Source organism: Spinacia oleracea, chromosome 5, assembly GCF_020520425.1.
Source record: "Spinacia oleracea cultivar Varoflay chromosome 5, BTI_SOV_V1, whole genome shotgun sequence".
Taxonomy (NCBI): Eukaryota; Viridiplantae; Streptophyta; class Magnoliopsida; order Caryophyllales; family Amaranthaceae; genus Spinacia; species Spinacia oleracea.
In genome coordinates, this window is record NC_079491.1 from 4,330,808 (window position 1) to 4,352,587 (window position 21,780).

At 36.4% G+C, this 21,780-nt stretch overlaps 4 protein-coding genes across 6 annotated transcripts; 3 read left to right on the forward strand and 1 right to left on the reverse strand.

The window, feature by feature from the left end:
* The first annotated feature begins 212 nt into the window (after nucleotides 1–212).
* LOC110782864 (adenine DNA glycosylase) lies at nucleotides 213–6,032 on the forward strand. Of its 2 annotated transcripts, XM_056828185.1 has the most exons (8): nucleotides 213–827; nucleotides 1,688–1,747; nucleotides 1,926–2,045; nucleotides 2,130–2,227; nucleotides 4,024–4,559; nucleotides 4,982–5,088; nucleotides 5,656–5,803; nucleotides 5,912–6,032. In XM_056828185.1, the coding sequence occupies exons 1-7, from the start codon at nucleotides 420–422 to the stop codon at nucleotides 5,794–5,796; spliced, it is 1,470 nt and encodes a 489-aa protein (XP_056684163.1). In that variant the 5' UTR covers nucleotides 213–419; the 3' UTR covers nucleotides 5,797–5,803; nucleotides 5,912–6,032. The 2 variants fall into 2 exon arrangements, with proteins under 2 accessions (XP_056684163.1, XP_021842804.2); XM_021987112.2 differs by having other exon boundaries at nucleotides 214–827; nucleotides 5,656–6,032.
* A 400-nt stretch (nucleotides 6,033–6,432) lies between these two features.
* Nucleotides 6,433–9,488, forward strand: LOC110782875 (uncharacterized). Of its 2 annotated transcripts, none has more exons than XM_021987120.2 (6): nucleotides 6,433–6,675; nucleotides 6,763–6,859; nucleotides 7,571–7,646; nucleotides 7,721–7,914; nucleotides 8,214–8,286; nucleotides 9,193–9,488. In XM_021987120.2, exons 1-6 carry the CDS (start codon nucleotides 6,647–6,649, stop codon nucleotides 9,348–9,350), a joined length of 627 nt encoding a protein of 208 aa, XP_021842812.2. In that variant the 5' UTR covers nucleotides 6,433–6,646; the 3' UTR covers nucleotides 9,351–9,488. The 2 variants fall into 2 exon arrangements, with proteins under 2 accessions (XP_021842812.2, XP_021842821.2); XM_021987129.2 differs by having other exon boundaries at nucleotides 6,437–6,675; nucleotides 7,730–7,914.
* Nucleotides 9,489–10,315: 827 nt separating this feature from the next.
* Nucleotides 10,316–15,540, forward strand: LOC110782118 (uncharacterized). Its single transcript, XM_021986213.2, has 6 exons — nucleotides 10,316–10,586; nucleotides 10,763–10,855; nucleotides 12,195–12,420; nucleotides 12,588–12,676; nucleotides 14,350–14,460; nucleotides 15,234–15,540. The coding sequence occupies exons 1-6, from the start codon at nucleotides 10,509–10,511 to the stop codon at nucleotides 15,393–15,395; spliced, it is 759 nt and encodes a 252-aa protein (XP_021841905.2). The 5' UTR covers nucleotides 10,316–10,508; the 3' UTR covers nucleotides 15,396–15,540.
* A 621-nt stretch (nucleotides 15,541–16,161) lies between these two features.
* On the reverse strand, nucleotides 16,162–21,020 carry LOC110782855 (uncharacterized). Its single transcript, XM_021987104.2, has 6 exons — nucleotides 20,337–21,020; nucleotides 18,683–18,933; nucleotides 18,181–18,556; nucleotides 17,959–18,090; nucleotides 17,649–17,824; nucleotides 16,162–16,447 (listed from the first exon to the last, which is right to left on the reverse strand). Exons 1-6 carry the CDS (start codon nucleotides 20,883–20,885, stop codon nucleotides 16,324–16,326), a joined length of 1,608 nt encoding a protein of 535 aa, XP_021842796.2. The 5' UTR covers nucleotides 20,886–21,020; the 3' UTR covers nucleotides 16,162–16,323.
* Nucleotides 21,021–21,780: the final 760 nt, after the last annotated feature.

The window sequence follows — 21,780 nt, forward strand, 5'->3', positions numbered from 1 at the left end:
TTTCTCTATCAATTACAATCCGAAAAAATTATCTTTTATTAACAAAATAATTTCACATCAATAAACAACAATACTACACTCAGTTAACCGTTAGGGCCATTATTACAACAATAACATGTAGTATTGAATACTAATAGCTAACTATCAGACTCTTATCATATCGTGTTACACTTAGTAATATTTTTCGACAATTAAGTAAATGTTGGGTGATCTCATCATCTCATGCTTGTCCTTTCAAAAAACAAATGTTTGTTCATATTGTCGTCCCCAAAAGTCCCAACTTACAAACCCCTTTCCCCTAGCTCTCTGCACTACCATTTTCAGGCGGGAAACCAAGAAAACCTTTCCATTTTCAAAATTATTCCTCTAATTTCTCTCTCCTCGGGGTTTCCCTCTTCGTTCCTTCAATACCCATTTCCATGTCCAAAACCCCCATCACCAGAACCCTAAGAAATGGCACCAATTCCTCAACAAAACCCTCTGAAATCACCCCCACCAAGAGAAAACGAGCCGCCAAACCGAAGATTTCTTCTAAAAATAAAGGGGAAAGTGGGGGAATTGAAGATATAGAGGATTTGTTGAAGTTCAATGAGGAGGAAATTGCAGAAATTAGGGGTTCTTTGTTGGAATGGTATGATAAAAATAAGAGGGATTTGCCTTGGAGGAGATTGAAAGACGATGATGATGGAGGAGAGAGAAAGGCATATGGGGTTTGGGTTTCGGAAGTGATGCTGCAACAAACTAGGGTTGCTACTGTCATTGATTATTTTAATCGTTGGATGCTCAAATGGCCCTCACTTTACCATCTTTCTCTTGCTTCTCTTGAGGTTGTTCTTCTTTCTCCTTCTTTTCATGCTTTCTTTTGTGATTAATTCGCAATTAGTGCATACTATTTTCTGAGAATATGCATAAAAGACTGTATTTTTCCTACCTGAAATAGTAATGAATTATGCTTGATATTGTTAATTGAGCAACTAAGAGAGTGTGCACAGTGTGGGAATTGAATGGGTTTTATAGTGGATTTTAGAGTGATTTATAGTTTGTCTTAATTATAACTTATAAGGGGTGAAGACAGTGTGACAAGTTTTCGGCTATGAAATGAGGTGCCTTCAGTTGGTATTGGAGATTGGGCAGTGAGGAAAGTAGATGCCTTTTCTGGGAAGAGTTGAAGATTTATGGGGGTGATATCATCTAGGAATAAAGTTAGAGTCTTGAATGCTGAGATTCACCGGGGATTGAATCTTTGTCATGCTGTTTGCTGATTTTATGTCACCTAGTGTTTTTAACTTGGATTTTATGTAACCTTGTGAGTTGTGATTCATGTCTGTAATTCAGTTGAACTTTTTAGTTTGACTTGCAAACCTCTGAAGTTGCTCCAATTTCTTAGAACGAGTGGCTAGTGGATGTTGTCTTTGTCGCGTTATAATAATGAGTTATCTTTATATTGCTTGGATATCGATGTTTTATTCTCACGATGCAAATGAATGTGTGGATGTATCAAATGTGACTGTAAGCATATGAAACACGAGTGAAATAGCTGGATTTTATTTGACTTTTGGATCAATTCCCGTACATGATCTTGTTCTGATCCAAGTAACATAATAGTTTGAAATTGTTGACAAGTTTGCACAATGTTGGGGCTTGTTTATCTTCATTTGTGAAGTTACATAGTAGTACTGCTTTGCAGGAGGTGAATGAAATGTGGGCAGGCTTGGGATATTATCGAAGAGCAAGGTATTTGTTAGAGGTAATCTCTTACTCCAAATTTTCTTCACTCATTAAGTTCTGGCTTTTGTTTTGTTGCTCTTAGTTCCTAACGATTTATCAAATATTGATGGAATTTATTTGGTTCTTTGAGCAATGCTTTCAATTGATTTTTGTTATTATGATTGATGATGACGGAAGAGGACCTACATTGTTTATAGGGGGCAAAAAAGGTTATTGAAGAAGGAGGCAGTTTTCCCAGAACAGTCTCTTCTCTAAGGAAGGTCCCTGGCATTGGAGATTATACATCGGGTGCCATTGCCTCTATTGCATTCAATGAGGTGTGACTGCTTAAAACTGAGTGTTTATGGTTTCTTATTAACTTATGCGAAGTATATCTTACTATCTATTGCTCACTATTTCAGGCTGTGCCTGTTGTAGATGGCAATGTGGTCCGGGTACTTGCTAGACTGAAGGCTATATATGCTAATCCAAAGGACTCGGTGACTGTAAAGAAATTTTGGTGAGTATGTATCTTTTCTCCCTTATTGAAGGTGTTCTTCAAATCATTTTCTTGTACTTGGGAAGTAATGAAGGCTTGAAACCAAGTGGAGCATTATGCTCATTTCTCTGAGATATACACTATTAGCAAATATCAGACATGCAGTGCCTGAAATTTCTGCAACTGTCTTCACCATTGTTTGGTTATATGCTTCTGAGGTATTCGGAAAGTTTTCATCATGATTTTTCGTTCTTATCATACCCTAGGGTGTCAATTACATGACAAGGAGCCCGATGCTGTAGCCTGTAGCTCAATAGGTTGAGTATCTCATTCTTGAATTTGAAATTTGTTTGTGATGACACGGGAATTATGAGATGATAACAGTACATATGCAAGTTCAATTAAGCCACTTATAACTGTTGTTAGTGTAACTCTTTACCTTATCTTTTTGCTTGCTCGTAGAGTCGTAGGGCTGTTAGTATAGACTTACTATCAATAGGAAACATTATTTTGTACTGCTATGACAAATAAATGACATTTTCGCTTTTATTATGTCTACGACTGCCAATATACACTTTTCGATGAACAGCATGATATGAAGCACTGACTGACTAATTAAGCTATATTTCCCCGGTGCGGATTGAATATTCTCTTACAACTGTCATTTGTAAGTTTTTGCTTTGTTTAGAGGAAGCCTCTGCAATTTGGTCTATCTGCATTGCATTTTCTACGATGCATTTTTGTTTCGGAGTTTATCTTCTATAAAAAGAACTCCAACAAATAATATTAGGGTTTGGTATTCCCTATATTAGTTTATCCATCCAAAATTATGTGGTAGTTTTTCACTGTTTTTCATTAGTGTAACTGAATGTTTTAGGGGTTGTTAGTGTCCGATGTGAAATTTGCCCACTTCTACTGGCTCCTAAAGACATGCCTTTTCTTTTTGCTTTGATAATAAGAAACTAAAATAAATTATCTCATAGAACTGAATGTGATTTTTACCATGAAGCAGAAGACAGGTGATTCTTTTTAGGCAGAAACTCAACCACATCCTCTTTGGTAGTTCAGGGGTAAGCTTGCACACTTGACTCCTTACCCTGACAAAAAGCGGGTCTTCTTTGAGGACATTGGGATAATAATATTAATGTTGAAGTTAAGTGTAGAAGTTTGAGAATAGCCTATTAGGACATGTTAAATAAAAAGGGAAAAATACAAGGCCTTTTGTAATGAAGTAGCCTAGTAGGAACTAGGAAGGGGTTGTGTACGTATTTCATAACTAGCTTGTTAAGGGTAGATGAAGAGAAATATAGTTGGTTAGTTTGAGGGAAAAGTGAATAAAATATGCTACTCCCTCCGTCCTTAAAAGATTGCCCCATTTGACTTTTCGCGGTCTCCAATACACGACTTAAAACGTAAATAACTCCTAATTCTACACGCGTAAAAATTATAAAAAGTTGATATTCTGAAAATATATATTGAACAAATCTAACAAGATCCCACATGGCTATCCTATTTCTTAGGATAATGAATTCATGGTTAAAGTTTGACCCAAAAAAATGCAATGGGGCAATCTTTTAGGGACGGAGGGACTACAAAATAAGGGATAGTAGTGAAAGAAGAGTGCATACAGAGTATTGAGTTGTCAATTTAGCTTAGTTTAGCTCTTGGGAGTGAATCAAGCCACTCGAAAGCTTGATAACTCTCCTCTTTTTTCTGTACCTCCATTATTATCAATCAAAATCTCTTTCTTCTTCCTTTAACTCCTGCTTCAGTTATGTTAATCCGAGCCTCTGACTGCTGATATAATTCTTTGACAGGAGTTTAGCAGGCCAACTAGTGGATCCGTACAGACCTGGAGAATTCAACCAGGCACTTATGGAGCTTGGTGCAACCCTATGCACACCAACAAGCCCAAGCTGTTCTGAATGTCCGGTTTCAGTTCAATGTCAAGCATTAACACTATCTCGGCAGGGTGGTTTAGTTACCGATTATCCATTGAAAGTTGTAAAGGCTAAACAGAGAAATGAATTTTCTGCTGTATGTTTTTTAGAGATATCAGAATCCCAGAATTTGGTAGAAGATACCCAGAAAACGAGACGCTACCTTCTTGTAAAGAGGCCTAATGAAGGTTTGCTAGCTGGCCTTTGGGAGTTTCCATCTGTACTACTGGGACAGGAATCTGAAATAACAATTAGAAGGAAAGAAATTGATAAATTCTTAAAAGCATCATTCAATCTTGATGCAAAGAAAACCTTCAAAGTGATTTCGAGAGAGGAAGTTGGAGAGTACGTCCATATCTTCTCTCATATACGACTGAAGATGTATGTTGAATACTTGATCATACATCTAAAAGGTACGAGTTGTTTTCTCTTCCCGCTGTTCACTATCCCCTGTCACTCGAATGTTGTCAATGTTATCGTGTATATAAAAATGTTGATTCTATGTATGGTTGTTAAAATCACGATTCAATTCGTAGAATCTCACGACTATGATTCGATTTATGATTCTCCACTTTCTTTTTACTAGCGAAAACCTCGTAAATTTGAATCATGCTGAGAAAGTTATTAATAGATAAACATTGTTAATTGTTGCTTATTTAGCTAGTAAACAGTATAATGTATGCACTTTCAATGAAATTTGAGAATACAATCTTGATCATACTTGTTCGTAGAATTGTACGATTCTAGGATTCGATTTTATGATTCGATTCTAAGAGTCCCTTCCGATTCAAAGTAGAATCCCGATTTTGACAACCTTGATTCTATGTTAATGAAGGTGGGTCAAAACTCTTGCAAAGTGCGCCTGATGAAGGAAGTATGATCTGGAAATGTGCTGACAGCAAAGAGCTTTCGAGCATGGGTCTGACATCTGGTGTCAAGAAGGTATTACTTGGTCCTCTTCCTTCTCTTTCGGTCTTTCCCCTTTTATTTTAGGTATTTGAAAGGACAATGACGTGAGAAAAGTATACCTGTACTAAAAAAATATTGCTTCTTCACTGAGTGAACTTGTAGTTTAGCTTGTTGTTGGAGCAGAACAGTCCGAAGTGTTGCCTTTTTTCTTGTATTTGTTTGGTCTTTTTGGGTCTTTTTGGGTCTGTAAGCCTGTTGTATAACTATTACACTTCAGGTCATCTTGACAAGGTACTCCAGTTTGGATTGATTTCAGATGGATGAAACTTTGGTTAATTAGTCACTTTTGCTACTTTCTTCATACCAGTATTGCTCTGTTGGAACTTTGGTTAATTAGTCACTTTTGCTACTTTCTTCATACCAGTATTGCTCTGTTGGAACTTTGGTTAATTAGTCACTTTTGCTACTTTCTTCATACCAGTATTGCTCTATTGGAACTTTGGTTAATTTGTCACTTTTGCTACTTTCTTCTATTGCTATGTTGGAACTTTGGTTAATTTGTCACCTAGTTATGGATGATCTTTTCTTTCATGGCTGCAGGTTTACACCATGGTTCAGCAGTTCAAAGAAAACAGCTTGACTGCTGCCCCAACTCAAGATACTAAACAAACAAAATCGAAAAACAGCTTAACTGCTGCAACTCAAGATACTAAACAAACAAGACAAAGAAAGAAAAGATGATTGAAATGTATGCCTTTGCATTTCTCATGGTTGCATGACAACCAAATGTAAAGAACTTTTGGTGATCCAGCAAGCGTACTGATGGCTTGGGTCTGATTTTTTGTAAATTTTGCAGCAAAATCTGTTTATTGAAAATAGGTTTTCTAGAGGCATTTTATTGGTCTTCGCGAGAAGATATGTATTTGAACAGAGATGAAGTACTGATTGAGCATATATTTTGAACACAATTTAGAAAACTTCATCATTCATTGAGGTACCTTTGGCTAAAGATGGTTGTAGGGCAGGCCAGGCCGGCTCGGGCTTCGTGCTGAACAGGCCCGACCGACACCAAGCCCACTCAACATCATGCCGGCCCGGCCCACAGCCATCTTTACCTCTTGCTAGAGAATTTCATCATTCATTGAGGTACATTTCAAAGTCACGCGGAAGTCACGTGGATGGAAGGCCTAAAAGAAGAGGAAGAAATGGAGAAGCATTTGAAATAGACCTCAGGATTTGGCCTTACACAGGTGAGGACCTCTTTGTGCCTTTGTGGGGGTCTTTTTCTTGCCTCAAAGAAGAGACAAAAATATATTTAAAAATAAAATAAAAATTATAACTAAAAATTTCAGTGGCATATATATTTTCCAAAATTCTGTGGATATCACCTTCTTGGGCTATGCCCCTCCATTCATTCCGTATTCAGTTGATACAGAAAAACTCCTCTTCCACTCTTGTTCCTTTTCACCAGAAATTTCAGTAATTTTATCTTCATACCGAAGAATTATACCATTTATACGTGACTGTAAGTAAAAAGAGCAACATTTTGGATAAATCAGCAGCTTCACACAGAAGAAAACTGAAGGTTCAGATGGCATTATCACCTGTTGGAGTTTCAAGGTTCCATGAATCTTAATTTGCCTGCATTTTTTTATTTATTTTTTACTTTTGTTTTAATGTATAACTCTGCATATGATTTGATTACAGGATATCTTTGTTTAAAGCTGCTTCTTTGGACTTTAGTGGAAGTAACAGGGTTTCAAGTGGTTGTGCTTTAACTCCTTCTTCATCTGATGTTACCCGGGTATGCGCTTCCTGTGTAATCAACTGTTATCTTTTTCTGCAGTAATTTCTTATTGTTACTGATTTTACTGGTTCAATCTGCTACACATTTGCTCTTCAACTGATTTAAGCCTCATTATCCCTTATATCCTCACCTGATTTTTCCGATTTAAACTGGTGTCTGCTGATTTTTACTGAGTTATGTAAGGGTAAAAAGTCTCCTGCCCTATATCAATATCACTCAAACAGAAAGACTATAACATTTGGGTTTCAGATGGTTTCCTGAGAGACTGCGATTCACCTAAACTAGACCTGATCAAAAGACGGGCCAGGCTGCACTCTTAAAAATCTGCCCATTATGTTGGGCCGGGCCGGACAGGGCCAATCTTCGGTCGCTTTTGTGTGCCCAAAATCCGTTATTTCGGGTCAAAATGCGGGCTTTCCAGGCCGGAGCAAATTCATAACTAAATTTGTAGTTTTACGTTGCCCTAACCAAAAGTACCTGTCAATTTTTTAAAATATACGGGACGGGCCCGGAAAAATTTATAACTAAAAGTGTAGTTTTACGTTGCCCAAAACCCGCCATTTTTTTTGAAAAAAATTGGGGTTCATGCCAAAAACCCGCTAATTTCCAGGCCAGGCTCATGTTGAACAGCTCAAACCTAAACATGATGAACATGATCTTTAAAACAATCCTTAAACATGCAAATTACTGACTTACAGCTGGTTTTAGCTTGTGGTTCTCAAATCAGCTGCTCCGCGTAAACACATTGCCTGCTCAGCTGTTCAAGAATCATCAACTCCTACTGGTAAACTATTTCCCTTTCCTTAATTTCACTAAAATCAGCCAACCTTTTTTTAGAGTTCCAATCCTTTTCCTTAGTTTCTGCAGAGGCAAAGGAAGAAAAGGCAGCAGCAGCAAAACCAGCAGCAGCAGCAAAGCCAAAAGCTGCAGCAAAAGCTCCACCTAAAAAATTGCCTGAAATGATGGAAGAAGATATTATCCCTGCACTAAGATCAACTCTTGAAGCTCAAGATGATATAACAGATCTCGAGCTTGCCTTTCAGGATACTACGGTTAGGCCCTGTTCTGTTCACCTTATTTCCACTTATTTAAGGAAAAATAAGTTCAGATAAGTTCAGGGAAAATAAGGGTTGACCAAGTACAATTTATAACTAAAATAAGCTTTGATAAGTTCAGATAAGATAAGTTTAGGAAAAATAAGTGAAAATCAGATGAATAGAACGCACCCTTAGTCATCTGAAACCTATGCATAATTGTATTCGTATTTGATTGCAGAATGTACAGAATTTTGAGAACTGTATACTAAGTTGCACCTTTTTTTTTTTGGGTTTCTTGTTATGAAAATGAGCAGTTGGAAGGTTCATTCATGCAAAATGGAATACCCTACTCATTTTGGGCCTTTTTCCCTGATGGAGAACTTACAGGTAGTTTACTCTTTTCAGCTTCCCTTTGATTCTCAATTTCTCTCCTTTTATTTATGTAACATTTGTAGTTTTTTACATACTTTAATACTTTGATGCATGGAAACTCTTATGGAAAGCAAGTTCCAAGTTTGGGAAACTCATGAAGATCCCTCTATCCATGATCAAGATGAACTTTTCTTTCTGACAGTTAATCTCTTCAAACACACGAAAACTGAAAAAAGAACTTCAGATTTCTAGGCAAATACTTGATCATAGCTTCAAATTTTGCATTTCCATGTTTCTTTATTGTTTGAAAATCATGTTTCATCATTTCCCCATTTCCGTGTTTTCAAATTTCAGTTTCCTTGCAAGTACACCATAGATTTCATTGAACATGGGTGTGGGCCGGGCTGGGCCCCATGGGTTGTGGTTAGGTCGTGTCGGGCCAAAATTTTCAAAATGGGGCTCAGTGTCGGGTCGGGGCCCATTGGTTGTGGGCTAATGTCAAGCCCGTTTGTATTGGGTCAGGTCGCGTCGGGCCAAAATTTTCAAATTTGGGGCTCAGTGTCGGGCCGGACCATCGGGAGGGACTAAGCCAAAATTTACTAAATTATCGTGCTTTGTCGTGCCTTGCTTTGTCATACTTTTTCCAAAAAATACTACCCAAGCCTGGCTCGTGAATCACAACTTCGTCCCCTGGCTGAGCCGGGTTTTCGTGTCAGGTCGGGTCGGGCCTTTGTCGTGATGTTACCTTGTCGTGTTTTTTTTCAAAAAGTACAGCCCCGGCCCACCCCGGCCCCATGACTTCGTGCCCATATCGGGCTTGTTTGTGCCAGGTCGGGCCTCAGGCAGGGCCACGACCATCTTTAGGTTTCATCTTTCATGCAGTGTAGATGTATAATTTTCGGTTAACTCTTTCATACACAGGTCCAAAGGGATTTGCGCTTTCCTCTTATGGCTCGGAAGTAAGCACAGTGGAACCATTTCTTATTGACGAGAAGAAAATCTCTGCAAAACTTGTGGTGTTTTGGGTTGAGAAACGATTGGCAGCTCAAGGGATCATTCCTGTGTGGGAAAAAATTTAAACTTTACAATGTTGGTTCAACCTAATCCATTTTTATAATCACTCTACTTGTATATGAAAGTACAACCTAATCCATTTTTATAATCACTTTTCTTAATTAATGAAGTACATATATGAAATGTATTGTCCCTTTTGTGCACATTTTGTTTACAACTTGATAAATACCTAATTGATCATTTCTAATTTTTACCACGTGGTAAAAATTGGCCCAATGACTTATTGTGGGTGTCCAACCTACTCGTTACACAACTCCACATGTAATTTTTTTAACTAGTACTTCCTCCATTTCACAATAGATGCATCATTTCTTTTTTTCACGTATCCCAACATGTTTCTTGGGATTAAAAGAGAAACGATGCATCTAATGTGGAACGGAGGAAGTATTAGTGAGCCAAAAACATTGGATATGTGGGCCGTGTGTTTAGTTTACTTGGGGCTAAATGAGGTAGCTTGTTTTAGAATTCTTGAAGTGTGAATGAATGTGCTTATGTTCCAATAGAAAACTTAGGGTATTAACACAAAGCATATAAAAAATACACTCACAAAGAGAGAGGAGAGCTTTGTACGGATTTTCAGGGACAACCCACACAAAGTTGTCGATTTCCAGGATTTTGATCGTTGTGTTAGGCAGAAACTTGGTCAACTTGTTGAGGACACATAGGGCCAGTTTTTTTAGTTGCATCGTTGGATCGAGAGGAGTGAAGAGTCTCACTTTTCAAAGATAAAACAATTTTTTCTATTTCTTGTCAATACAACTTAAGCGTGTTTTGTCACCTTCGTTGAGTTCTGATAAGTGTAATATGCATTATTAAAAGTTACTAGCCCTTTTTTAAAAGTTACAATTTTTTTTTTTTTTGGCAATGTAAAAGTTACAAGTTACAGACTGGTTGATTCATAACGTAAAACGGTGGATTTGTATTTTGGATTTACTTTGAGTAAAACGACGTCGCAACATCACCGCGCTGAATCACCATCTTCAACCTCCTTTTGGGGCGCCAACTCGCAAACTGTCCCAATCAGTTCATTTCGTAACTATAACCAGAAACCTCAATAAATCAAATCCTCTTTTGTAATTTAGGGTTTTGAAACCCCATAAATTGTTGAATCGTAAAAAAAACAATCCTCTTCAATAAAAAATAAGCGGGAAATTCTGTCGAAAATGGAGGTTAAAAAGAAGCAATTGAAGCCAGAAAGACAACCCCTCAAAACCCTTAATCATATTTCATGGAAAGAAAAGGTAAAAGTTCTTCAATTTAACCCTTAATTATTTACAGATTCCATTTAATTGAATGGGTGTTCTTCAATTCATGTTTCTAATGTAGCTTATTGTCCTTTGTTTGATTTTTTTTTTTTTTTTTTTTTCTGGAAATAATTTAGTTTTGGTTATCTGGGTTTGTTTGAATGGAAGAGTAGTTGAAGGAGAGCTGTTATCGGAGGGTAAAGGAAAACCGAACCCGCCTTCTATGGAATTCTAGATCACCTCTTCATCAATCCTCCACCCAAAAGGTTTGTTCTTCAACTACAGATATATTGATATGATTCATATTTGTGCTTTTTATTTCTGAATGAGCTCACCACCAATAGAATCAAGATAGCTTACACTTGTTAATTAGAATGTGAAACTATAGAACATTTGCTATATAGAGGAATTTCTAGGAGTCACTTGGATTTTTGAGGTGCTTGAGAAATTTAAAATGCATTAAACAATGTTAATGTAGGGTGGACAATAGGTAGTTAGGTATCTAGTGGAGGTGCTAGGGTTTGATGTGCAACGAGCCAACGAGGCGGTTAGCCAATATAAAGGGTAGGAGGGGTTGCTTGAAAAAGCAGAGGCGAATAATCAAAGGAGGTTGAAATGAGGGAGGGAAAGTGAAAGGAGAGAAGAGGGACTGAGTGCGAGTTGTGGTAGGAGGAGAGTAGAATCAAGAACAAGCTACAAAATCTTTTGTGAAGATTGTTAACTAAAGGTGGGTATTCCCGTATTCGGCATTTCTTATTTGGTACATAGACTTTTAGAGCTTCCAAACTCCGGATGAACAACTACTGTTAGATCAGTTTGGGAAGATAAAGATGGTTGTTTATATTGTTAGGCTGTGCTCTTTGTGGTTCCAGGCTTCCAGCTGACACCACACTGTTTCTTGTTTGCAAAGGTGAGATGTTGTCTGTTATGTTTGCGCAGCAGTGCAGTGGTAGAGCCTTTTTCATGGTGCCATCCCTACAGAAATCAAGTGTAATGATACATTTAAAATTAAACAATGGAAGGTCTTGATGTTTCATAGATGCTGTTGATGGATGGAATCGGCTGTGAAATGTTGGGATTGGTTCAATAGTCTGAATATTAATATATCCGTAGATGCTCCTGTGACCCTGTCCACTGGGTCCGAGAGAAGTTATAAATACAGGTATGCTATAGAACACCGAACTTTGGGTATGACTATGTTGGATGTTAAAAATAACCCGGGTATAGATATTGGATGAAATCTCAATTCTAGAAGAAATCGAAGAATAACTGGGTTATTTTTTCTCAGAAATACAAGTATGCTATAGAGCACATGTAATATGGTTTAGAACACTGAACTTTGAGGAAGGCTGTGTAAGATATTAGGAGGTTTGGTTTTCTTTCCCTGATTTTTGGGTCAAAATTCATTTTCAGGAAGAGAAGAATACTGATTTTGAGCTCTTACATGTACTTCTTGTTGCTTCTTAATTCTCCACACGACTTGTTATTCTTTTCCGCAATTTATATTTTTTGTTTCCAATATCTGTTTCTTCAAAGATGTCAGATGATTTTGAACTTAGAAGCATTGTTTAAGAAGAAATATTTCCTTTCATGAATTGTTTGCAGGAATTCCTCAAGTCTGCTTTCGAGGATATAGTGTCTGACGAGTTGAATAAGATAAAGAACCAGCATTCTGATGCTTCAGAAGTTCAAACTTCGTTATCTGGAGATGATGACATTTTGTGGGAATATGATAGTCACCGTACGGATGATAAAGCTGAATGTGAAGAGATATTGCTAGAAATGCAAAGGATCTTCTATGAGGATATCAGTTTGGAGTTGAGTCAAAAAGGTAAGCTCTATCCCCTCTCGAAACGAAGAGGAGCAAATTACTGTTGGTTTTCCTGGAACACTTATGACATCGTTGCCCGCCAAAAATAAAGGGAAAATATATCTAGAAACTAGATATGTTTATTTGAATAGTGTTTTGAGTCTGACATTGGTTCTAGTCTTTCCCAGAAGCAGAGAGATCTGTTGTTTTGGAGGATGAAGAAGATGAGTACTTGGCATTTGCAGTTAATCAGCATATGCAGTTGAATGATGGAAAGGTATGTCACTAGTAAGTAGAGAGTTAGAAAAGTGTGGTAGTTCTAGTTGCAGTTTCTTCAAAATAGTTTCTTTGGGTTAGCTCATGCCAATTATAATTCAATAACAAAGTGAAAAAAAAAAGCCTGATGTCCCATGTAAATGTTTTTGGAACAGTCGCAGGATATCTTTTCATTATGTGATATATCATTTCATTATTTTGTTGCCTGTCTACTTATAGATGGAAGCATTTGGCATTCATTCGATTGCTTGTTTTTTGAGATGTGAATTTCCTAATTCCTGGATTTACAGTGTGATACCCTGAATCCCTGATAGTCAAGAACAACTGATGTTGCTTTATCTTTGCAATTAATCTTCGATGCTTCAAAATATTGTATTTGTTTGTATGCATTGGAAACTTGTCTTGTAGATGTAATTCATATCCTTCAACAAAACTATTAAGGAGAACTAGTATTGATCCCGTGTCATGCACGGCTTTTGTTTTGTTTTAAAAGCGAGTTTAACTTTTTAATTCAACAAAAAATGAGTAAATGAATTTCATTCCGTGTTTCACTAAGAAAACAACGAAGATAGAAATATAATTGGTATATTTCTTGAAATTAATAGAAAAATTTAAAGATAAAGGGGCATGAAATGTATTGGAGGTGAAGGGGCATGACTTCTTTTTTTGTGGTGAAGAGACATGACTTTTTTTTTGTGGTGAAGAGGAATGAAATTGGAGAAGGAAGGGACAAGAAATTTTTAAAAAATAAAATGGGAAGATATTTGCAAGGAAGGACATGTGGCACTCCACATTTCTTGCAAATTTTCCTGTTATTAAATATTAGTATAGATATGGACTCACCAACATCAGATTTTGCAAACCTCACCAAAAGCTCAAATATCTAATATAGCTAGTGTTGAGATTTCATGGACCATAAAAGAGACTTCATGTATGGGCAAAAAGGTTCAATTGTATAATACTGTTATGTCCTCAAGATGCAGGATCCCAAGTCAATCATTTGGTCATTCCCACTTCTTTTTTGCACAAAGCAAGAAAAGGATTCCCATTTATCATCTTTATTGTACTGAATGTTGTCAAATAAAAAGGAAGTTACTATAGACAAGGCTGAGTGCTAGTGACATGAGAACATTGCAAAACAGTTGCCTCTCCTAGGTTGATCATGTGATTGAAGAGTATCATCACTTCTTCTGGCATTTTGATTCAATTTGGCCGATGCTCGAAAGTGTTATTCATGTGATAATTTAGATTGTTTGGATCTTGACATCTTTTTGGAAGACCCTGTTTCATTGCATAGTGCTTTGGTATTTTCTAAGTTCTATGAATTGTTTATCTTCTATGCATTGAATTTCTGCAACAAAACAGAATTCATCAAGATGATAAGGAGTATCAATTAATTTCCTCAGAGATTACTTTACTACATTCTGTCCTAAAAAAAACAATACTCTTCAGTTACCCTCATTTAAGCAACATAGTAGTCTTTTATGAACCTTTAAAATTTTGGAATTGTGATTCAGTTATTCATTTCATGTAAGACAAACGACAAAGTTTACCATTTGCTTAAATAATGGGTGCTTATTTGTTTATAGTCGTTTCTGCATTTCATTCTTTTACTTTCTTTGACGGTGGTTTCTGCTATTCATTCTTTTTTGCCTTGTGATTCTCTGGTTGTAGGAATGGAAAGAGCAAACCTGGTGCCCAATCTGCAAGAAAGGAGAATTACAAGAGAATCTCTATCTTGTTTATTGCAACCTTTGTCAGTTTACGCTCAACAGGGGAGATCAGGTATTGCAATTATCACTCTGACAGTGTGGATCTCTGTCTTTATCCCGTTTTTATCCTACACAGCCACATTAGTTCTTATTAAAGGTTGTCACGAAAGGTTTCAGGAATTTTTAATGATGGTGAGATAGTCTTTCCTTAAAGTATCTTTATCAGGACCAAGTAAAGCATTTTGCATGAGTTGCCAATTTTAAATCATACGGTCGTAGTAAAAGCATAGAACGATATGGTTACCACTCACTCCCCCTCCCCCTCCCCCTCCCCCCAAAAAGAAGAGGTAGGTAGTTAGCTCTCTAGTGTGCTTTTCTTGGAGATACTTTGTTTGGTGGTAAACCAACACAAGTTGGTGGGGAACTCACCTTGTGACTTGGAGGTCACAGGGTCGAGCCCCATCAGCTGCGAAATGCTTTGGGAGTGGCTCAAGCAAAGACCTGCGTAGCGGCTAACCTGTGATAGGTGCTGATTCAGTAGGGTCTCTTCTTCTTACCTTTAAAAAAAAACTTTGTTTGGTGGTTTCAATGTTAACGAACCCTGGGACCCTTTGTTCTTATGGTTATTGCTGATTCCAATAAACGGTATTTTACTTCTCGGAGAGTAGGGATGAAAATGGGTCGAATCAGACCACTGGACCCTACTTTTTCCGGATATGGTCCAGTTTATTTTTCATTACCATGTTCTGGAATTAGTACAACTCTATTTGTGGCTTGTTTGTGAAGATTTGATCAAAACCCTCATCTAAGTATTTGTTTATAACACCAATACCATCTGCCTGATAGGTTAATTTGAGCTTGTTGAAGGATCGGCTAGCAGAAGCTCATGAAGAACATCTTGATAGAGGTTGCAGATCAAAACCCGAGTTCTGTATCGAGACTGTATTTGATCTGACCGCGCTGTACATTCAATGTCAGCATTGTGATACATTTGAGATTGTAATATAAGCAGGATTTTGTGTATCTTGTATTTAAAACTTTTTCTTTGAAAATTACCGCGTGTGAAGTATTGTTTTCCTTCCCATTTTCTCGAGGATTTTTTGTATTGTACAAGCAACAATTTTTTAGGTCAATGTATGATGTGTTGTTGGGCTGTTGCTGTTTTTGTTGTTTGTTACCCGAAATCAAAATTCCTTTGTTACCTAACCATACTCTTTTTGATGGACAAAACATACACCACATATTTTTATTCATGGTTGGAATAGCAAAACACTCATTGCCAAAATGAGTTTGCCTCTAATTAGTGTTATCCAACAACCAAATTATTTAGTCAATACTAAGATGATTTTTTGTCTCTCGGCTTTATCATCTAATACTAGTGAAATCGTCTGATTGGATTAGGTTAAATCGAGAGATTTCACACTCTAGTTAGTCGATAAAATTTTGCTTAGCTTAATTTACATTCCGTCTTACACCTAAATATTTTTGTTAGGGGATCAGAACTTGGACCAACAAAAAATTTATTAAAAAACTTACCATCTTAGCTACGCAGTATCTATTAATTTTTTAAAAAAACTCTGCATAAACTTCACACATTTTATGTTATTTGCTGAAATTTTCAAACATAGGAATCCCAACTTTTTGTTATGAATTAATGATTGGAAATGATTTCGAACTATTTGACATTTTTTATTTGTCCACTTTACATATAATATAACATGCTTTTGTCATTACAAGTCATCAACTTTTGAATTTCTCCATCATATCAGGGGCATGAAGCACATAACTTTGAATAAATCTTCATAAATTCTCAATTTCATCACCATAGTAAGTTGTTCATCAAGGGTAAATAACCCAATTTAATAATAGGATTAACGAAAAAGAGTTTGCCTAAAAAATCAAAAATTCGACTCAAATCATCTAAAAAATTATCACATCATTCCCACTCAATGGTTGAAGGAGGCTTTGATGTTATGTCCAGTGTAACTCGGTTCACACCCCGAACATTGTTGGTAATTTTACGGGACACCTGATCAAGGAACTCTGAATCAAACCGATACCTGGAAAAAAAAATGCCACATCAATTTCAATCAGTATAAATAATCAACATCGATGAGATATATCACGAATAAGAACTTGAATCTACAGACAGAAAAACAATACAAATTTGACAGTATTTATTGAAGTCAGGTCGAACTTCAACCTAAAGCTGATGAGATCGATCATAGCACAGAACATTGCCCATTGAATTGGAGTATTAAGGCCAGATTATAAGTGGTAAATGTCATGAACATTATCATTATCATCATTATCATTACCCCATTGCCTCAAAGAGGCTCCCGCAAGAAGCGGGGTAAGGGGGGGTCGGACGTACGCAACCTTACCCCTGCAATTGCAGAGAGGTTGTTTCCAATTGACCCAAAAGCGATAACGGGACAACAACGGGACGACCATCTTCTACTTCATGGAAAGGAAGCGAAGAGGTATTAAGAGCCATTTTGATTTAGTCCATCACATCCCACAGCCAAAAGAACAAATGAATCTTTGGCTCCATCGGAAATGGACAATGGTAAATGTCATGAACATAACCACAAATTCACAATATCAAAAAGTTGCCATTTAACAGTAAAAAGTGTGAGAGTAATTCAAGACAATGTTCTTCAGAAAAAACAACATGCTTTTCACATTTACACAATTATCAGAAAGGCAAGCAAACTGGTGAGAGTTGAGAGGACAATAGATTCAAGAATAGCATAGGATCTCACCACAAAGTGCTCACAAAATAAAAGCTCATGGGCAAAGAAATACCGGTTGTACATAGAAAATTACCACAATTGATTGAAGTCTAATACTCATGTATAGCGTTTTCTAGAAACACAAAGAAGTTACTCTCTCCATTCCTAAATAAGTGTCATATTTCGATGAATGCGCGAGGATTAAGAAAAATGAGAAGTGTGTAATTAAAAACAATGATTGAGAGTGTTTATTTTTTGGGAAAAGGATAAAGTAGATAATTGTATATTGATAAAGTACAAATAAAAGTTGATGTGGTAATGAAAAAGTGGAAAAAGTGTAGAATGTGTAAGAAAAAACAATCATAATTTATGGAAAAGTGTATGTCCAAAAATAGAAATTGAACACTTATTAGGGAACGCTATTTATTGAAATAGGACACTTATTTAGGAACCGATGGAGTACATACTAATTGAATTAATACATGCAAGATAAATAAAAGATGTCTAGTATAGTATTACTACTCACCAATCAGCTGTCATCCCATCTTGACTTGTAACAGCTCTTAGGCTTACAACATGTGAATGAGTTCTTTGATCACCTTGAACTCCTACTGATAGAATGCCCAAGAAAACAGCGAAAGCTTGCCAAATTTCATCATAAAGTCCCGCATCTTTGATTGATTGGATAAATATCTCGTCAACCTGAACCAGAAAACCTTTATGTTAACACAATTTTTTTATTTTTTTGGCAAATAAACGTAAACTTTTAATTACCAAAAGGTGGGGGTATGTAAACACAAATTTATTGTCAATTGAAGGGAATAATATATGTTTACCTGTCGAAGAATTTCCAAATGATTTCCTTCAGTAACATCACCAAGAACACGCACAGCGAGCCCTGGTCCTGGAAATGGGTGACGCTTCAAAAAACCCTCAGGGATATCCAAGATCTTCCCCAATGCCCGTACCTACCAAAAAAGAGAACACGGAATACCAAAAATTATAAAAATTATACCAAAATACAATACTTTTTCAGACCAAGGGGTACAAATTCAAACCTCGTCCTTAAATAAAAGTTTTAAGGGTTCAATGAGCTTCAACTTCATGTCCTTCGGAAGTCCACCAACATTATGATGACTCTTGATGGTGTGCGAATGATTTCTTCCACTTCCAGGAGGTGGGCAGGATTCAATAACATCTGGATATAGAGTTCCTTGTACTAAGTAAACAGGTTTCTTCCCCAATTTTTTCTCCAGTTCTTGTGCAAATTCATCAAAAATACAAATGAATTCTTTTCCAATTATCTTCCTTTTCGTCTCAGGGTCTGCAACACCCTTCATTTTGCTAAGAAATTGCTCGGTTGCATCAACACAAGTTACAGGGAGGTGAAGGTGTTCCTTAAAGGTACTCATCACACGCTCTTGCTCCTTATACCTACAAAAACAAGATACAAAATAATACGATCAAACAATCCTGCTTCTAGAATCTTCTACAACTTTCTTAGTACAGTAATTTCCTCTCATTCAAAACTTATTTTTAGTCAGGTTTGAGATATCTCACCTTAACAAGCCATTATCTACAAAGATACAATGAAGTCTGTCTCCTATGGCCCTGTGAACAAGGGTAGCAGCAACAGTGGAATCCACGCCACCAGATAAAGCACAAATGACATGATCATCAGTGCCTACGGTTTCCTTAATAACTTTAATTTCTTCATTCAATACATCCTCCATATTCCAGTCTGCATTGATCCCACAAACATCAAAGAGAAAGTAGCGCAATGTCTTTATTCCTTGAGGCGAATGTGTAACCTAAATATGTCAAACAACCTTGTTAAGAACTTCAATTCACAACTACCAAAAATTAATGGGAAATTCTCTTTGGTAGTAATGAACTTTGGCAAATTCTCAATGGTAGCAAAAATTTTGCCAAATCCTTCCAAATAGCTTTGCTTTTCAAAATTTTCTCTCAAGTAACATTAGTTTTATAATTAGCACTTAATTTTTTAAAAAAATAGCAACTGATTAATAGAAAATTAACCTAATAAAAAGAAGTTATGAATAAAATTTTACAAGCTTAATTTGTATCCCAAAAATCTAAGTAATCCAACTAACACAACAACAACCGTTCGTTTCATCTTAATCTTCAACCCCACTTCTTAAATCAAGAAAATCAATCTAAATTTTAGCTAACATAGTGGGTTGAAATTTTTATACTATACTGATAAACTTTTGGAGGAAAATTTCAATTGCTACTGATAAACTTTTGGGGGGAAATCTTCTTCATTTCTTTGCAGATTTCTGCTGGACTTATTCTTCCAGTTTCTATTTTCTTTTTTATTTTACTTTTCTTGGTTCTGACTTCCATGCTTTTTGATGTTTTCATTTTTTTCCTCCTCGTTGAATTTCTGAATTAATCTCTGTTTCTCTCTTTCTTTGGAGCTGCAAATTCCCTCAATTGGCTAACATAAATCGTTTTTTGTAATTTAAGTTTTTAACCGCTTTCAATAATCTTATGCATTCACACTGTTGCTGCTTCCTTTGATATCTGTTGTTGTCAAAAAAAATTACATGTTCTCTTATTAATGTTACTCTGTAATTATTTGTCAAGATTACTTGCATTTCCTACTGTTCTAAGTTCCTTCAAATCCAATTATCCTAACCTGCAACAAAAGGCTTGTTCTTTAGGATCTTAATCTTCATCTTAATTAGTTGCCAATCACAAAATAATGCTAACATAGAGAAAATTTCAAAAAGTACTGCTATTTGGGAAGAATTTGGCAAATACTTTCCAACCATTGAAAATTTGCAAGAGTTCAGTCACTTGCACAATATTCAATTCACTCCTGTAACACTCTTCTCCAACTTAACAACACGAATACGAAACTCATTCAATTACTTAAACAAGGTCACATCACACAATACAAGTACAGTCAACTAAGCACACACTACAAAAATCTTTTTTTCAGTCTTATTCTAATACACCTAATAAACTACATTTTTACATATCATATTGTAATTAACTGAGATAACTACAAAATTTGGCTAATCATACTTTGACAGAGCATCTCATAACAGAGCAAACACACCTACAATTAAATAAAGAAAATCAAACCAATTAATCAATTCAACTGTACAACTTTATAACCAACCAAGATCATTTTATCCAATCAAAGTAATCAATAATGATTAGATTCTAATTTTGTCGAATTTACCTCAGGATGATATTGGAGGCCATAGAACTTTCTAGAAGGATTCTCAATAGCAGCAACAGCACCTTGTTGACTAACAGCAACAACCTTAAACCCATCAGGAAGTTTCGAAACCTCATCACCATGACTCATCCAAACATCCTGTTTATCCCCCTTAATCCAATTCCCAAAAAACGAGCTATTCTCAGAAATCACCTCAATATTCATCTTCCCATATTCCTGCTTTTCCCCAATCTTAACCAAACCTCCAAGCTTCTGCACAATCAGTTGCAGACCATAGCAGATACCCAGAACATGAATACCATTCTTTTCAACGTATTCGATGAACCCGTCGCAGAACACCGGCGCGTCAGGCGCGTGGACACTGTGGGGCCCACCGGAGAGAATGATTACACGTGGGTTTAAGTCGGTGATGGCTTTGAGAGGGGATGTGCCGGAGATACAAAGGGAGAAGACGGAAAGTGCCCGGATTCGACGTGTGATGAGATGAGTGTACTGGGACCCGAAATCCAAGATTAAAACTAAGTCGGATTTCACTTTTTGAGCTTCCATAATTTTTGTTGCTTTTGATTTTTGGAAGAGAAAATGGAGGATTGAGGAGAGAGGAAATGGAGGGTTTAAGAGGGGAATAAGGCGGGGGTTTGGCCGTTTGGGGATGTAAAAGAGAGTATGAGAGATTAGGGTTTTAGAAAGGGATTGAATATTTGAATTTCTATTTTTATTTTATTTTTATGTTTTTTGTTATTTTTAACTAGGATCCGAACCCGAGTTCTGAGCTTGTTGTGAAGGGTCGGCTTAGGGTGCAAACGAGTCGAGCCAAGTACTGCCATGCTCATATTCATTTAATTTAGGCGAGTTTGATCACGGGCTCGCTTTCAACCGAGCTCAAAAATCTGTTCAAGTTCGATTCGTTTAAGAGATTTTGTGGTCGTGAACGGTTCATGAACGTCTCGTTTATTAACTGAGTCGAGTTCATAAACAAGTTTTTTTTGTTAAACGAGCTTTGCACTTTAAAGTTTAACCATTTGAAGACATAATTTTTAATATGCACTAATTTAGCAATTTAAATTCAAAATATTTTTATTCTATAATACATTTTTTGGATGCTAAAATTAAAGTCATAATACGATTTTTATCTAAAATCATGCAATTATGTATGGAAATTTGATTATGAACACAAATAGACGAGCTTGTTCATGGACAATAAATGAACGAGCATATGTATGTTCATGTTCAAGCTCGTTTATTAAATTATTAAACGAGCTTCAAAAGTTGTTCAAGTTCGGCTCATTTAGATTAAATAAACGAACATGAACGAGCTTTAACCGAACCCGAACTCGGATAGTTTATCGAGAGTCTCGGCTCATTTGCATCCCTAGATCAACTAGCAGAATCTCATGAAGAACACCTTGATAGATTGAGATTGTAAGGTAAGCATGATCTTGTA

What these genes read in the sequence shown, in the direction of transcription:
- LOC110782864 (XM_056828185.1), top strand. Translation starts at nt 420, where the DNA reads ATGTCCAAAACCCCCATCACCAGAACCCTAAGAAATGGCACCAATTCC. An exon ending in GAGCAAGGTATTTGTTAGAG is followed by an intron (nt 1,748 to 1,925) that starts GTAATCTCTTAC and finishes CATTGTTTATAG; the next exon opens with GGGGCAAAAAAGGTTATTGA. An exon ending in CTTGATCATACATCTAAAAG is followed by an intron (nt 4,560 to 4,981) that starts GTACGAGTTGTT and finishes ATGTTAATGAAG; the next exon opens with GTGGGTCAAAACTCTTGCAA.
- LOC110782875 (XM_021987120.2), top strand. Translation starts at nt 6,647, where the DNA reads ATGGCATTATCACCTGTTGGAGTTTCAAG. An exon ending in TCACCTGTTGGAGTTTCAAG is followed by an intron (nt 6,676 to 6,762) that starts GTTCCATGAATC and finishes ATTTGATTACAG; the next exon opens with GATATCTTTGTTTAAAGCTG. An exon ending in AGAATCATCAACTCCTACTG is followed by an intron (nt 7,647 to 7,720) that starts GTAAACTATTTC and finishes CCTTTTCCTTAG; the next exon opens with TTTCTGCAGAGGCAAAGGAA.
- LOC110782118 (XM_021986213.2), top strand. Translation starts at nt 10,509, where the DNA reads ATGGAGGTTAAAAAGAAGCAATTGAAGCCAGAAAGACAACCCCTCAAA. An exon ending in ATATTTCATGGAAAGAAAAG is followed by an intron (nt 10,587 to 10,762) that starts GTAAAAGTTCTT and finishes ATGGAAGAGTAG; the next exon opens with TTGAAGGAGAGCTGTTATCG. An exon ending in CGCTCAACAGGGGAGATCAG is followed by an intron (nt 14,461 to 15,233) that starts GTATTGCAATTA and finishes TCTGCCTGATAG; the next exon opens with GTTAATTTGAGCTTGTTGAA.
- LOC110782855 (XM_021987104.2), bottom strand. Translation starts at nt 20,885, where the DNA reads ATGGAAGCTCAAAAAGTGAAATCCGACTTAGTTTTAATCTTGGATTTC. An exon ending in GCCTCCAATATCATCCTGAG is followed by an intron (nt 18,934 to 20,336) that starts GTAAATTCGACA and finishes TGACATATTTAG; the next exon opens with GTTACACATTCGCCTCAAGG. An exon ending in GATGGGATGACAGCTGATTG is followed by an intron (nt 16,448 to 17,648) that starts GTGAGTAGTAAT and finishes TTTTTTTTCCAG; the next exon opens with GTATCGGTTTGATTCAGAGT.